Source organism: Cyprinus carpio, chromosome B3 (assembly GCF_018340385.1).
Source record: "Cyprinus carpio isolate SPL01 chromosome B3, ASM1834038v1, whole genome shotgun sequence".
In the NCBI taxonomy this organism is placed as follows: Eukaryota; Metazoa; Chordata; class Actinopteri; order Cypriniformes; family Cyprinidae; genus Cyprinus; species Cyprinus carpio.
This window is the reverse complement of record NC_056599.1, coordinates 28,882,365-28,898,921: the sequence shown is the minus strand read 5'-3', so window position 1 is coordinate 28,898,921 and position 16,557 is coordinate 28,882,365. Positions and strand designations below refer to the sequence as shown.

Sequence of the window (16,557 nt, the reverse complement as noted above, 5' to 3'; positions counted from 1 at the left end):
ACGTGGCGTTGAGAGTGACCGACTGAAAGGGAACGTCTCGGTTACGTATGGTAACCCTTGTTCACTGAAGGAGGGAACAGAGACGCCACATCCCGTCGCCATGGTTGCTGTACCACTGCTGAGCCGCCGGGTCTCTGGCTCGGCTCCTCAGCGAAAACCTGGTATGCATTGCACCTGCTGCCTTATTATACTCACGCTGTGATCAGCGGCAGCTGGATGCAATAATTGCATGCCAATGTGCATTGGCTCGTTTAGTTTACACTCGAAGTAGATTGGTCTATCGAAGCGATATCCCACAGTCAGAACAGCTCTTTGTGTGCTTCGGAGTCCGCACCAAGGGTCATTCGGTCTCGAAGCCAAGGCTATCCAGATGGATAGTGGACGCGATAGCTCTCGCTCATCCTCCGGGCTCCAATGTCCGATAGTAGCTAGAGCACACTACACAAGGGGCATGGCCTCCACATGGGCGTGGTCTAGTGACATGTCTATCAGAGAGAAATCTGTTCGGCGGCCGGCTGGGCCTCGCCCTCCACATTTGTCAGATGTTCCTGCACTACAAAGGCAGGTCCTGTCAGCATAAGCCCACCGTCATGGTCAGTTTTTGCTTGTTGTCCAGCCTGACTGCGTCCGGGTCCCTGGGGTTAGCTTTGTCCCCTACAAGTTCTCAGGCCCCTTGGCACCTGAACTGTAGGAGGTCAACAAGATAACTGGTGTAATTACATCCCCGACTGGTCTGGATATTTTACGTATTCGTTACAAGCCCTTCTTGGTGCTCTGGGCGAATACCCGGTCATCCTTCCTGATAGCACGACGTGATTATATTGTCCCCATAGCGTCTTATCCTAAATGGCTTACGACACAGTACGAGTGTAGTATCGAAAGGAAACGTACTCGGTTACTAATGTAACCTCGGTTCCCTTAGATACGGAACGAGTACTGCGTACTTTGCCGTGCTATGTGTAAGGACACCTCATGTCGTCGCTCTAGTCAAATTAAATCAGTTTGCCTAGGTGAGACGTCCGCTTATATAGCCTGATGCCCCACCCCTTTTGGAGGGCTCAGGTTTCTATTGAACTCCACAAACCAATGGTCGTGCAGTTTCACTGCGTGATTGAAAGAGGCTTCAGAAATAGGAGAAAAGGACTTTTCCCCATAGCATCTTAGCCTAAACGGCTTACGACGCAGTACTCGTTCTGTATCTAAGGGAACCAAGGTTACGTTAATAACCAAGTGCATTCCTTGTGTCTTAACTGGAAATCAACACGATTGGGTTGTTTTTCAGCTGTGTGTGATGCGTGATACTCATCGGGTTTTCTGCTTTATTTCAGTCTGTATTTATTCCAGAAGATCTATATCAAAGGATGTATTTTTGCCTGAAAAGTTTAGTTACATTACCTAAACCCTACTGTGCAATCGCTCTCAACTATGCAAGACAGATGAAAATGGAACAAAATGCACCAGGTAAAATATAGAATACAGTTACATTAAAGCAATAAAAACATTTCTGGTGTAAATCTGGAGTTGAACCAGAATTAAACTGGGATGCTTTCCATGTATCAAACTAATTGTTAAACTGGATATTTGGAGTTTCATGATCAGTTAGATACACTCATTTAGCCTGATTTTGTTTACAAGTGTATTTCTTTCTAACCACCATTCATGCGAGGAGACAGCATGTTTGGATACAGTTTATCTAAATAAACTTTAAGATATTCAGAAGATGTACCACAGATACGACTTAAATATTCTGTGGAAATCCCATCTTGCAACATTGTTCAGGTTCTGTTTTTAATCTATTTTAGGAATACTGTATCAGAAGAGAGTCAGTGCCGAACATAATCTTTGCAATGATATTTATCCACTCCAAGAGAAGTAAGTGTAATACCAGGTTAATAACATTCTCATAATTTTACATACAGTACTACTGTTTGAAGGTTTGGGCACGGTAAGAATAATTATTAACAAATCAATGGTTATTTTAATAAGGTTGCATTAAATTGATCAAAAGTGGCAATTATTGTAAGACTTTACAAAAAATCTATTTCAAATGAATGTACTGTATTTATGCATATATTATTTGTAATCATTTATATTTTAGCTTTCACAAAAAGAATAATCAGCAACTGTTTTCAACATTGATAAAAAAAAAAATTGCCATCATAAATTCACAGTATTACTATTTCTATTTTTTTTATCAAATAAATGCAGCCTTGGTGAGCATAAGAGACTTTTAAAAACATACAAAAATCTTACCAACCCCACACTTTTCATATGGTTCTGTTTTGCAGCCTCTCCACCTTGCTTTAATTTTTGAACAAACCGTTGCTTGTTTCTGAATCAGATATTATTTCTGTTCTTTATTTTTTTATTATTTTTAATTGTTAGCGATATACTATTCTTTATAACAAATTTCACCTACATATTTAAATTCTGCCCACATTGCTCAGTAAGTCAAACCATGGTGACTCATTTACAATTTTTTTCGCTTGAAATCAAGGAGTTATTACTATGCCTTTTTACAAGAAAGAACTTTCCATGTCTGTGACTAATACACAATTAATTGTTTGATTCATATATACATAAATGTTTGCATTTTATTGTCTCTTTATTCACTGTATCTTTCTTTCATCAGGGTGTTTGTGTTTGTAGATCCTGTTGTGTTTCCTCTGTCTCTGGTGAGTGCGCTCAAGGCTGACGTAGAGTGTGCAGACCCTGGAAGAGACTCAATAATCTACAAACGCAGAGTTTTACTGCACACAGTGCTGGCTGGATTAGGAAAGAAGTGCCAGGTTGACCAGCTCTCACAGTCTCTAGAGGTTTGTTGTGTTTAAAAACATCTGTTATATATTTTACCCATCCCATATTTATTCCATCTTATACCCATTTATATATAATACATAGGATTTAAAATTAAAAAAAATAAAATAAAATCATATACACTACCATTAAAAACTACTCTTTTAATATACTCTTAAATATTAACACAACAAAGGTTACATTTATTTGTATAAAATACTGTAGAAACAATAATATGGTCAAGTATTACAACAATTTTAAATTAAAAATTGTAATATTGTTAAATATTATTACAATTGAAAATATAATTAATTAATAATTAAATTTTTTTTAAAACATTTTTTCTTGAATAGAAAGTAAAAAATCGCAGTGTTTCTTTGAAAAACAAATTTATCCTAATAAATATTTTTCTTGAATAGAAAGTTAAAAATCGCAGTGTTTCTTTGAAATATAATTTTATTGTAATAATGTAAAAGTCTTTACTGTCAGTTTTGATCAACTGAACTCAATAAAATAAAACTGAAATAAAATTTTCTGTAAAAAAAATCTATTTTTAGATATGTAAGTTTTACATGGGTTAATATTCTTATAAAAAGTAAAAGAAAATTACATTTTAGTATATATGTATATATATATATGTGTGTGTGTGTGTGTGTGTGTATAATCTTATGAAAGATATTGCAAACTTATGTGTTTGTTTGAGTAAATTTCAGTAGCAAAAATACCTGCAGCACAAGATCAAATGTGGTGAAGCTTGATAAATATAAGCAAGTTTGATCCTGTTAATCGTTTAAGATGTCCATAAAGTCTTTGCTGAAAAATCCTGTACCCTAAATAACTGCATATTTTGTTAATTTCAGCATTTAGGTGAAGAGCTGGAGCTGCACTTCCAGGATCTCGTCACCATCCTAGAGCAGAGAACAGAAGATGGACCTTCTAACGTTAATCAGTACAAAACAAGATTACAAGAGTTCTACCAAGACATCCTGACTGCTGCCAAAGGTAGAAATGATCCTCAACACGGTCTAGTAAGACACTATTTATTCCAAACAAGCTGAAACATGTAGTTATTTCACACGTTTGGTCATTTTAGATCCGTCATGTCCAGCCTCGCAAGCAGAAACTCAGCTGCCCAGTCCTGAGGTCAGCTTCCATGTCTGGACCAAAGAGGATGAGATATGTGAGCTCAACTGCTGTTATTTCAACAAATGCTTGTACCCTTAAAACTAAGAAAGCTTGTTTTACAAAATAATTTTGGCAGCTGTGGTTGCAATAATAACTTTGTAAGAAATACAGAAAAACAGAAAAAACTGTAAACTGAACATGATAAAACAAGACTATTTCAATCTAAACCAGTAAATTCAACAATGCACACTGCTACTTAAATCTATTTTATACCATGAACATATACTGACAACCACCATAATAACGCAGATGGTAAAAGATGAAGCCACATGAAGAATCACAGTTCACAACAAGTAGCTTTCCCACAAGTATATAGTAATCTACAGAAAGTGCCTCACGGAAACACAAAACGCCTATATGGTAACACACATCATGACACATGACACTAAAATAATGCAGTAAACAGTCACTAACCCACAGATGATGTAACATAAATTCCCAAATGTACATAACTGATAACATAAACTATTAAGAAACACAATTATTTAAACAAAATACTTTCAAATGTGGAGTGTCACGCAGGGAATTCTGGGAACAGTTTATATTTTTTGACTTTAAATTATACATTGATTTGTTTTTTTTTACTTCTAAAAATTTTACAATCTTGTGTTTTTCCCTGTATAAAGTATAGAGTGAGAACCTACTGTTAACAGTTTTTACAAAATTTGACAGTTAAAATTACACTCATTTTTTACAGTGTAGAGCTCACAATTGTGAGATATATATATATATATTTTTTTAAATCACAATTCTGAGAAGAAAAGTTGGAATTATGAGATATAAACTCACAATTACTAGAAAAAAGTCCGAATTTTTAAAATAAAAGTTAAAATATATATTTTTTTTTATTCCATAAAAAAGAGAATTACAAGATGTAAATTCAGAGAAAAAAAGTCAGAATTGGGAGATAGAAAATCTTAGTTTAAGAGAAATAAAAGTCAAAATTGTGAGATTTCGAGTTAAGAAATGTTGATTGCCATTTTAATTTTTAATTCTGTGGTGGAAGAAAATAATTGTAAGATGTAAATGTAGAATTCAGAGGAAAAAAAAATCTGAATTGTGAGATGTTAACTTACAATTGCAAGATGTAAACTCAACATGCAGAGAAAAAGGACAAAATTGTGAGAGTTCTGCCTTTTTTCTCTGTATTGTTAGTTTATATTTTATAATTTTGACTTTATTTTTTTTATTTGTCAAAATTGCATGAGAAATTACTTTTTTATATTTTTATTATCTCATGGTGGAAACAAGCTTTCATGTAAAACAAATCCAACATGCTGCGTCTTACAATTTCTTTTAATAAACAGGGAATGAGCTGGCTAACTTTGCACTTATGGTTCCTACGGAACAAAACTCTGCTTGTCTGGATGAGGATGACCTGAAGCGTACCTCTGTCGTGTCCACGGACAGCGGCATAGAGGGAGACATGCCCATCAGTGAGCTCTCCTCTATAATGCTGGAGTCTCAGGGCGGCCCAGAGGAGCAGAGCAGCTCTCAGTCCTTCTACAGGAGGGTGTGTGCGCGATGTCCCATAGCTGGCAACAGAAAGACACTGATGATGAAGGCTGTTAAGGGAAATGGAGGATACAGCCTCACTAAAGAGGAAAGGAACCTCACGGCTCGAATCCTTGTAATGGGTGATGACAGAACGCTAGGACGGCTCGCCAAGACTCTCCACACTATACGGTAAGATGTTTGCATCCATTCTTTTACACATTTTACCTTTGCATTTAAAAAAGTTTGAGTCTAATTTGTGATGTTTTCATCTTTCTATGTTTGTTCTCAGGAAAAGGGAGGCACGACATCTGCTGCTGACAAAGAGAGTGAATATGGAGATGTATTACATTCCAGTGACTGACCAGACGCTTTCTCCTGTTCAGGTATAATAGATTTTGCTTTAGTTTTCATTTAAAAAAACACCAGCAATGACAGCTCACTGTAATGCATGTGCTTTCCAGGAGGGCGTTCCTGAAGACATGCTGACATTGGCAGGATATTTGGGAAGCGTGGACCCATGGTATGACTGTAATATCAACCGTTTGGGAGCCATGATAATAAAACTGGCCCAGATGGTAATTATTACACTTTGAAAAGATCACAATATGAATGGGAACTGTTTAGAATTTAATAATTCTGCTTCCAGTTCCTTTTATCTACTCCGGATCCTTTGCAGTCCCAGTAACAATAGTTTAATGGGATAAATATGTGGGAAAAATAAATTAAATTCCATTATTAAATCCATTTTATATCCATTTGAATGTCTTTTTTTTTTTTTTTTTTTAGGTAAAAATGTTAAATAATCATTGCAAAATGTATGTTTACATCTTGCATAGATTAAATGATATTACATTTACATTGACAAAGATTAATGAGAATTAAATTTTTACATCTTGCATGGATTTTCAAAATGACAGTATTTTTAGTTTGCCTTAAATAGGCTATATATTAAATAACAATACTAAACAGACTGGAAATGTGATAGCATATTTCATTCTTTTATTTATTTATTTTTTATAGTGACAAAGTGCATAATATGTACATTTAACATCACTTTGTTATATGAACAACTAGTCAGAAACAACACTGATTTATAAAGATATTTGTAAATGTGTTTGATTCAAAAAGAACCGAATCATAAGAGTAATTGGTTCAGGAGTCAAACTACATTGAAGATGGTGTACATTTTTGAATCACTAAAAGGATCATAGGCTCATAAAAAAATTTTTTTTCGGGAGTCAGACTACACTGTGGACACTGTACAGTATGTGTTTGATTCACTATAAAGAACCGTCTCATTAAAGTCATTCATTTGAGAGTCGGTGTAGAATGGTGCTGAATGTGTTTGATTCACTATTAAAAAAATAAAATAAAGGTTCATAAGAGTCATTCATTCGACAGTCGAACTGGTTGCGTTGGATTTTTTGGACACTGGGGATGCTCGTAAGAAACATTTCTTTGGCGGTCAGTTGCACTGTATGTGTTGATTTTCCAAAAAGAACTGACTCAAACATGTAATTCGCTCAGCAGTTCAATGTTAGTGTTTTCGATTTACTGCAAAGAACTGGTTCATAAGAGTCATCTGTTCTGTAATCAGACCGGTTCTGTCTTCCAACCCTAGTTGACCCTCATGAGTTATTCATGAGTTATGTTTTACTATTTTTTTTTTATTTTGTTATGTCTGTCTAAAGTTATTATTTGCCAAATGAAACTGAGAAAATGCTTCTCTATGTGATATAAATATATATGTATATTTAGTGATTCAGGGAGTTTTTAAACCTTCCTCTTAAATGATGTCATTGTAGAAATCAACTCAGAGTGAATCTTCAGACCCCAACACCTTCCTGCTAGATATCATCTCATACTACACACGTGTCAGCCAGCATCCGGTTCACCTTCCCATCTACTCTGTCAAGGTAATTTAGTCATTTAGCAGACGCTTTTTTTTCCAAAGCGGCTTACAAATGAGGACAATCAAAGCAATCAAAATCAACAAAAGAGCAATGATATGCAAGTAGCTTAACACAGTACACCTAGCAAGGCTTTTTTTTTTAATTATATGATAAATAAAAAGATAGAATAGAATAGAAAAAGAATAGAGCATGCTAGTTTTAGAGGCCTTTTATACTTTGTTATTTGTATAATAAATCAAATTAAAACAAATAGAAATAGTGTTAGGTTTTTTTTTTTTTTTGTTTGCTTTTGTTTTTTGTTTTTTTTTTAAAGAATATAATTAGAATAGAGAATGCTAGAGTTAGAGGGTCAAGTAAAGATGGAAGAGATGTGTTTTTAGGTGATTCTTGAAGATAGCTAATGACTCAGGATTGAGTTGGGCAGGTCATTTCACCAGGAGGAAACATTTAATTTAAAAGTCTGTGAAAGTGATTTTGTGCCTCTTTGCGCAATAAAGTGACATTCACTTGCAGAACACAAGCTTCTAGAGGGCACATAAGCCTGAAGTAATAAATTTAGGTAAAGGGGTGCAAAGCCAGTGGTGGTTTTGTAGTCAAACATTTTATGCGAGCAGTTATTGGTACCCAATGCAAATTGATAAACAGAGGTGTGATGTGCATTCTTTTCAGCTCATTAAAAATTAATCTTGCTGCTGAATTAAGTCAAGTCAAGTCACCTTTGTTTATATAGCGCTTTTAACAATACAGATTGTGTCAAAGCAACTGAACAACATTAATTAGGAAAATAGTGTCAGTAATGCAAAATGACAATAGTAGACACTCATTTTTCAGTTAAAGGCAGTTCATCATTGAATTCAGTGATGTCATCATCCAGCTCAGTTCAGTTTAAACAGTATCTTTGCAATCATTTGCAATCAAGTCAACAATATCGCTGGAAATTAAGTGTCCCCAACAAAGCAAGCCAGAGGCGACAGCGGCAAGGAACCAAAACTCCATCGGTGACAGAATGGAGAAAAACACTTGGGAGAAAACCAGGCTCAGTCGGGGGGGCAGTTCTCCTCTGGCCAGAGGAAACCAGCAGTTCAATTCCAGGCTGCAGCAAAGTCACATTGTGCAGAGGACTCAACAGGTTCCTGTGGTCTTGTCCTGTTGGTCGTCTGAGACAAGGTCTTTACAGGGGATCTGTATCTAGGGCTCATCTAGTTGTCCTGGTCTCCGCTGTCTTTTCAGGGCTGTAGAGGTCCTTTCTAGGTGCTGATCCACCATCTGGTCTAGATACGTACTGGATCCGGGTGACTGCAGTGACCCTCTGACTTGGATACAGGCTGGATCTGGTGGCTATGGTGACCTCGGAATAAGCGAGAAACAGACTAATATTAGCATAGATGCCATTCTTCTAATGATGTAGCAAGTACATCGGGTGTTATGGGAAGTGTTCCCCGTTCCGGTTGACCTAATTAATGCAGCCTAAAAATCCTTTAATGGATTTGGATATTAGAAGTGTAATAATGTATTATATGTAAGCCAGGTTAAAGAGATGGATCTTTAATCTAGATTTAAACCTCAAGAGTGTGTCTGCCTCCCAAACAATGTTAGGTAGATTATTCCAGAGTTTGGGCACTAAATACGAAAAGGATCTGCCGCCGGCAGTTGACTTTGATATTCTAGGTATTATCAAATTACCAGAGTTTTGAGAATGCAGCGGACGTGGAGGATTATAATGTAACAAGAGCTTGTTCAAATACTGAGGTGCTAAACCATTCAGGGCTTTATAAGTAATAAGCAAGATTTTAAAATCTATAGGATGTTTAATAGGTAGCCAGTGCAGTGTTGACAGGACCGGGCTAATATGGTCATACTTCCTGGTTCTAGTAAGAACTCTAGCTGCTGCATTTTGGACCAGCTGGAGTTTGTTTATTAAGCATGCAGAGCAACCACCCAATAAAGCATTTCAATAATCTAACCTTGAAGTCATAAACACATGGATTAACATTTCTGCATTTGACATTGAGAGCATAGGTCGTAATTTAGATATATTTTTGAAATGGAAAAATGCAGTTTTACAAATGCTAGAAAAGTGGCTTTCTAAGGAAAGATTGCTATCAAAAAGCACACCTAGGTTCCTAACTGATGACAAAGAATTGACAGAGCAGCCATCAAGTCTTAGACAGTGTTCTAGGTTACTACATGCAGAGTTTTTAGGTCCTATAATTAACACCTCTGTTTTTTCAGAATTTAGCAGTAAGAAATTAATCGTCATCCAGTTTTTTATATTGACTATGCGTTCCGCTAGTTTTTCAAATTGGTATGTTTCACTGGGCTGCAAAGAAATATAGAGCTGAGTATAATCAGCATAACAGTGAAAGCTAACACCATGTTTCCTGATGATATCTCCCAACAGTAACATGTATAGTGTGACGAGTAACGGCCCTAGTACTGAGCCTTGAGGTATTCCATACTGCACTCGTGATCCATATGATACCTCTTTATTCACTGCTACGAATTGATGGCGGTCATATAAGTACGATTTGGACCATGCTAATGCACTTCCATTAATGCCAACAAAGTTTTCTAATCTATGCAAAAGAACATTGTGGTCAATAGTGTCGAACGCAGCGCTAAGATCCAATAGCACTAATAGAGAGATACAACCACGATCAGATGATGATTAATTGTAAAAGTTTGATAGAACTGGCTGGAAGACCTGCCAGGAGAGCAGTGCAATAGTCCAGCCTGGACAGAACAAGAGCTTGAACAAGGAGTTGTGAAGCATGTTCCGAAAGAAAGGGTCTGATCTCTTTGATGTTGAATAAAGCAAATCTGCAGGACCGGGTAGTTTTAGTTATGTGGTCTGTTAAGTCAGCTGATCATCAATCACAATTCCAAGGTTTCTGGCTGTTTTTGAAGGAGTTGATGTGCCTAACTGGATGGTGAAATTATGATGAAACAATGGGTTTGATGGAACAACAAGCAGTTCTGTCTTGGCAAGGTTGAGTTGAAGGTGATGGTCCTTCATCTAGCAAGAAATGATACGATATGAAAAGCCATGTTTCTGAATGACAGAACCTAGTGATGCCATGTAGACAGAGAAGAGAAATGGTCCAAGAACTGAGTCCTGAGGCTCCCCAGTAGTTAGATGTTGCAACTTGGATACCTTACCTCTCCAAGACACCTTGAAGGATCTATCTGAGAGGTAAGACTCAAACCACTTGAGTGCAATTCCAATGCCAATAGGGTTGACAGGAGGATATTGACAGGAGGATATTGTGGATCCAGCAAGATAAGTATTAAAAAATTGGAATAAGCTCTTGCCAGTCTTAGGGCTTCAACAACTGAGAGCAAGGCAGTCTTGGTTGAATGTCCACTTCTGAAACCAGACAGGTTGCAGTCAAGGAGGTTGTTCTGTGTGAGAAAAGCAGAGACTTGGTTGAACACACCTTATTCAAATGTTTTTGTAATGAAAGGAAGAAGGGAAACCGGTCTATAGTTCTCGAAAAGAGGTGGGTTAAGGGTGGGTTTCTTAAGTAGTGGGTTCTCGGAAAGGAGGTATTAGGTGGGTTAGACAAGCTGTCTAAATGCTTGCTGGAAAAACACCATTGTGAAGGGAAAATGTTAATGAAGTGTGAGTGAGTGCAGGTATTTAAACAACTGCAGGAAAATGGCTTGAAAACCCACCGGGGATGACCTGAGCCAGTGGAATAGAGATCAGAGTTAGACCAATTATGTTGCGATTTTGTTATGATAGTCGTGATTTCCATTATGGTAACCCCCGTACTGCGTAATTGGTGGCTCTGCAGACGTGCACTACACACACCGTGCAGAGTGAACACACTCGCTGGAAGTGGGCAACGACGAGCATGAGAGTGACTTGTTCATACACAGTAGAGACGGGAGTTCAATTTGATATTTTGATTTGATTTGCGGCCATAGCCGCTTTCAGCAGGTCCCTTCTTAAAGTGATGTTCACATGGAGAACATCAGACAGCCAAGGGCAGAAGGGGTGTCACGGGTGGCCTGGAGTAAGAGCAGAGACAGTGTCTAAACAGATGGTAAGAGTAGAACAAGAAAGTATCAATATCTGGCCATGTTAGCATCAAGGATGATTAGACATTGTTTAGGGGGAGGAGAAGCGAGAAGTGTAAAAATACTTCATTTCATTTCATTTCATTTTATTTTGTGAGTGTAGGTTACGTCGATTGTCATCATGTTGTCTTATTGAATGAAGCAATACTTCATTTCACCACATTTCAAAAAAACAAACATTTCATAAAAAGAGAACAAAAACCACAAACTTTTTGTTTTTCTTTCTTTAGATAATTTAAATTCCCATGTTGCAAAGTGGAGCAAAGAAGATTCAAATCTTATAATATCATGTCGGCCCTTTCCAAAAGCAAAATAACCTTTCTTAAGCAGCATACACACCAAAGTTACACTGATCCAAAAACAATGTTGGTTTAAAACATTCAGCATTCCTGTTCGAGTAGAATACATTCAGGCAATGCCCACAACAAAAGCAACAGTAAGTCCTACATACATACTGACCCAATATACTAAAGCCAATATATATAGAGCAAACAAAGAGACAAAACCAAGCAAAAACCAAAAATCAAAACAACATAGACCATCACCATATTATACCTGACTGAATATACTATGTTTTTTACTTTACTTAAACTGACCAATATTACTACCAACTTTTAAGATTATCATGCAAGGAGTTCTACACTTTTACTCCCAGATACTGAAGGGCACATTGTTTTATTGGTTGTACTTGGTGCAAATTGATGGTTTAAAATTATACCTTCTCCTACTGAAACTCTTGTTTCTAACTGATAAGGTGTTGTATTTTCTCTGGTAACAATGTATTTCTTGCTTTAAACAAAATCATTAATGTTTGAAACTTAACCAAATCTTCTAACTTTAATATTCTGGATTCGCGCAATAATTTACTTGTATGTTTCGATAGTTAACTTTATGAATAATTCTTAGTGCTCCTCTTCTGTCGGAATATTAAAGGTTTGATATTTATCTGATTGTGTTTCCCCCGGCAGACTTCTATGCAATAAATAAATCTGGTACGATGAGGAACTATAAAGTTTTCTCATCATTGTTTTCCTATTAGATACCTCCTTCACTTTGTATTAAGAACAAAACTGTTTCTTTTGGCAGATTTTTCTTTTAATGTGTGCTATGTGAGTTTCCATGATAACTTATCATCCATAATTACACGCAAAAAAACGAAACTCAACACTCTCTCAATATCAAACTCCATCTATGGATAAGGCAACAGATTCATTATATTTTCGCTATTTCCAAAGACCATAACTTTTGTCTTTTTTAAAATTGCACTGACATTATTTACAGTCAAACCATTTCTTCAGTTTTGTCATTTCATATTCAATAGATTCTACTAATTTCTGTATATTAATGCTTCCAGAACTGAAACAATTTAGTATCATGCTGCAAATAAACACAACTGTAATAACTTGAAACATACAAATATCGTTCATATATAAAAGAAAGAGTTTAGGGTCCCAAAATAGTTCACCCTGTGGTTACCCCACACATTTAATTTCCATAAGTTGTCAATTTGACATCAGGTTAACTGGACATATTGTTGTCCTGTTGTATGCAGATAACTTCTCAAGCCAAGTAAGGGCCATTCCTCTCATTCCATAACCAACTTAATTTAGAAAGTAAATATCATGATTCAAAAGTATCAAATGCCTTTGTCAAATCATAAACACTCCTACGCTGTGAATTTCTTTTCATCTGTTGCTGTTATTTCTTCAACATATATTCATTAAGGCAGTCGCTGTGGAACTTTTTTTGCGGCATAAAGCCACATACGTGGGCTTTTCACTCAGCTGGGTGATGCTTTTCTAAAAAACTATCCAACTTATAAACAAAAAGTTTTTCCAGTGTACCTCTTTGAAAACTGTGAAAGTAAGTGAAACCGGTCTATAGTTATCGGAAGCTTCTTGCTTATTTCCTGCTTTAAAATAGTGGAATAAGTACTTTTGCCCTCTTTCAGTCTATCTGGAAACATACCCACTTGGTAAAAGATTACAATATAGAACAGGGGTTTGACAACACACAGTCAATTGTCTTTTTTAATATAAATCATATCTATTCCATCACAGTCAATGGCAAGTCTTACTCTTTGACTTAGAAACAATAGATATAATTTCTAATTCACTAACATCCCCTAAAAACATTGACTGCAGTACTCTGCTACGATCGCTCCTGGCTCCCCCCACTTGTGTGAATACTTGGATGAAAAGGAAATTGTCCTTGTGCTGACAAAAAATTACCCATGATTCTTACGATCAAAGAGATTATGTCATGATTGTACATCTTAAAAATTGTTTTCCAAAACAAAATATAAAACACTTCAAAATCTCATGTCTAGATCTGCTTCTCTGGCCTCAGCAACACCACAGTGGAGGAGGTGTTTGTGGCTCAGCTCACCATGGACTTTCCCGAGGTCAAACGCTACAGAGCCACATTTAAAGACACAATTAAAGGTGCTAACGTCATTTTCATTTTTGAAATGTTTTACTTTTATAAAATCATAGCCTATATCTCAGCACTTTTCATCTGTTTTTACTAAATGTTTGCCATCAATTTTGCCTTAAAGGTTCAGTGCGTTACAAAAAATACAACCCACAAGAATTTCATGGTGCACTTGTGTCAGTTAATTATAGAAAGGTGAGTATTTTATTGATAATTTTGAATATAAGCATTTCAAAATCAATTTATTTATGTTTGTTTTCTTTATTTTACAAAAGCACAACATTTTGATGTTATTGTGAGTGTACACAAATAAAAGTAGACACTTAACAGTTTCAAATGATATCGCCAGCGCGAACGTTGACCCCAGGGAGTTAGCCTAATGTTTTTACTATACACTACCATTGAAAGTTGGGGGATAAATATAAGAATTAAAAAAATTTTATTATGTTTTTAATATACACTACCATTTAAAGGTTTGGTGTTGGTAACTTTTTACAAATGAAAAAGTAGGCCTATCTTATGCTCACCAAGGCTGCATTCATTTGATGAAAATGACAGTAAAACACTTATACTGTGAAATATTATTACAATTTAAAATGACTGATTTCTATTTGAATATATTTTAAAATGAAGTTTATTTCTGTGATGCAAAGCTGAATTTTCAGCATCATTACTTGTCTTCAGTGTCACGTGAATAAAAGTAATAAAATATTTCAAAAGAAAGTGTTTACTTTTGAACAAAAACACATTTAAATTAAATACTTGCTTAATGTGCAAAAAATAATATGCAGAATAATTGCATAAAGTTATACTGTATGCATAATGTTCTTACAATACAGGATCCGTCATAAAATTTTGGTTTACATTTCTTTTAGGCCTCAATAAGTGATAGAGAAAAGGAGATGGATATGTCTTTGTCGACAAGTGGCATGTTGATCAGTGTCTTGCCTTCATGCAGAGTCAAAAGTATGTCACATACTTAAAATCCTAAAACATTCTTTGTCATTGCAATAAGACAGCATTGCTATTAGTGTTAACATGATTTTATTTTAGTTTCATTAATATACTTTTGTAGTATTTATTATTTTAAATTATTTTAATTAATTTATATTAATATTTTCTGTTTTATTTTAATTTTAGTTCAAGTTTTTATTTTAAGATGATTATTTATTTTTATTTTTGTTTAATTTTTACTCATTTCAATAAAGGAAAATTAGAAATGTTCCCTTGGCAACGAAAACAGCAAAGAAATTAAGACACAGGTTTCCTCACTTGTAATGTGTCCCTTTGGTCTACAGGTCTACACAGTGTCAGCATAAGGTTCCAAGATATGAATCCCACAAGGTCCAGCACAGTAAGTGAACATGTTAAACTTATGACAGATTGATTTTTTTCTGTTCTAGATAGTAATCCTGAATGAAATACTGATGTAACAACCCTGTTTTCTCTCTAGCATTCATTCAGAGCTGTTAGTGCCAATATCAGAGTTCTAGAGGAGCGGACATTCACAGTCTGTTTGGATAAAGACCGACGTAAAACATTTATGAATGTCCATAGGTGAGCATTCAGATTATAATGCCTTTCTAAAATATCAACAGTGTTGACCTTCTTTTTTGCTTTTATTAATGGTCAACATGACCTATTATGTGTAACATATGTTCCAGAGGAGTCATACATGTCATCTTTTGCCCACAGCATTGAAGTTTCTCCATGCTTGGACCCAGGATACTCCCATCAGCCGAATACAAAATCCAAGTACAGTTTGGGAGAGGGAAGTGAACCGCTGGGCAAATATATCAACAAGACCCTCACGCTACCAATCAACACCTTCTGTGGCATAGAGCAATGACTATACGATTTGAATTCATGATATAACAGCTTGAGTCACGAGACAAACTGAAACCTGATACCTCTCAGAGGCTTTTGGTGTTTTTTATGTGTGCATTTCCTCTTTTTATCTCTTCTCTGTTACCTAAAATACATGTGACCTCAAGAGGCCATGACTTCCTGCTGAACTATGAACAGATATGTTGTTCATAGACTAACTGAATGTGTTGAAATGGTGTCTGAATTGACCTTGATCTTTGTGAAACATCCTGCAGTCTGCACATTTTAAAATGTCATGTTTACACTACTTTTTTTTTTTTTACTTTAATGACAATAATGTTTCTGTATGATACTTGGACATGTAGCCTAATTTAATACTTTGGAAGCACTTAGACTTTCATTTGACACTTGCCATTAACTAACAAGATAGAAAATAAAATGCATTAAAGATGATAGCTGCATCCGAAATCGCATACTCTCTGAGTAGGTACTTCTTTTGAATAATGAATTACTTTTTATGACTGTTAAAAAGTATGTTCTACTGTATATAAGTATGGAAGTGTGTACTTCATTTAGATGTACTACAATCATCACGTTCACTGTCATGTGACCCATGCCATCAGTTGTGTCCAGGAACGGACTGGGAGTGAAAAACGGCCCTGGATTTTCTCCACCAAAACTACAAACAGTCACTACAATCTCACATTATTACAGCAATTCTGTCGCATTTATGCCAAATAACATCACAAAACCCATAGTGACCCTGCTGACAAAAACAATAGAGACCATCACTGAAATTCTAATGATTTCCACTACAAATACC

The 16,557-nt window shown here is 35.8% G+C and overlaps 1 protein-coding gene across 2 annotated transcripts in view; it reads left to right on the top strand.

Moving 5' to 3' along the window:
* The window catches only part of LOC109072617 (phosphoinositide 3-kinase regulatory subunit 6-like), a 28,433-nt gene extending 12,233 nt beyond the window's left edge, over positions 1-16,200 (top strand). For both annotated transcript variants that reach the window (XM_042720625.1, XM_042720624.1), the window contains 15 exons: positions 1,329-1,461; positions 1,803-1,872; positions 2,633-2,816; positions 3,657-3,798; positions 3,890-3,976; positions 5,289-5,667; positions 5,768-5,861; positions 5,940-6,053; positions 7,284-7,394; positions 13,804-13,918; positions 14,032-14,102; positions 14,783-14,873; positions 15,206-15,261; positions 15,361-15,464; positions 15,603-16,200. In XM_042720625.1, coding sequence (XP_042576559.1) covers positions 1,329-1,461; positions 1,803-1,872; positions 2,633-2,816; positions 3,657-3,798; positions 3,890-3,976; positions 5,289-5,667; positions 5,768-5,861; positions 5,940-6,053; positions 7,284-7,394; positions 13,804-13,918; positions 14,032-14,102; positions 14,783-14,873; positions 15,206-15,261; positions 15,361-15,464; positions 15,603-15,756 — 1,905 coding nt within the window. In that variant the 3' untranslated portion in view covers positions 15,757-16,200. The remainder of the gene's footprint in view (positions 1-1,328; positions 1,462-1,802; positions 1,873-2,632; positions 2,817-3,656; positions 3,799-3,889; positions 3,977-5,288; positions 5,668-5,767; positions 5,862-5,939; positions 6,054-7,283; positions 7,395-13,803; positions 13,919-14,031; positions 14,103-14,782; positions 14,874-15,205; positions 15,262-15,360; positions 15,465-15,602) is intronic.
* Positions 16,201-16,557: the final 357 nt, after the last annotated feature.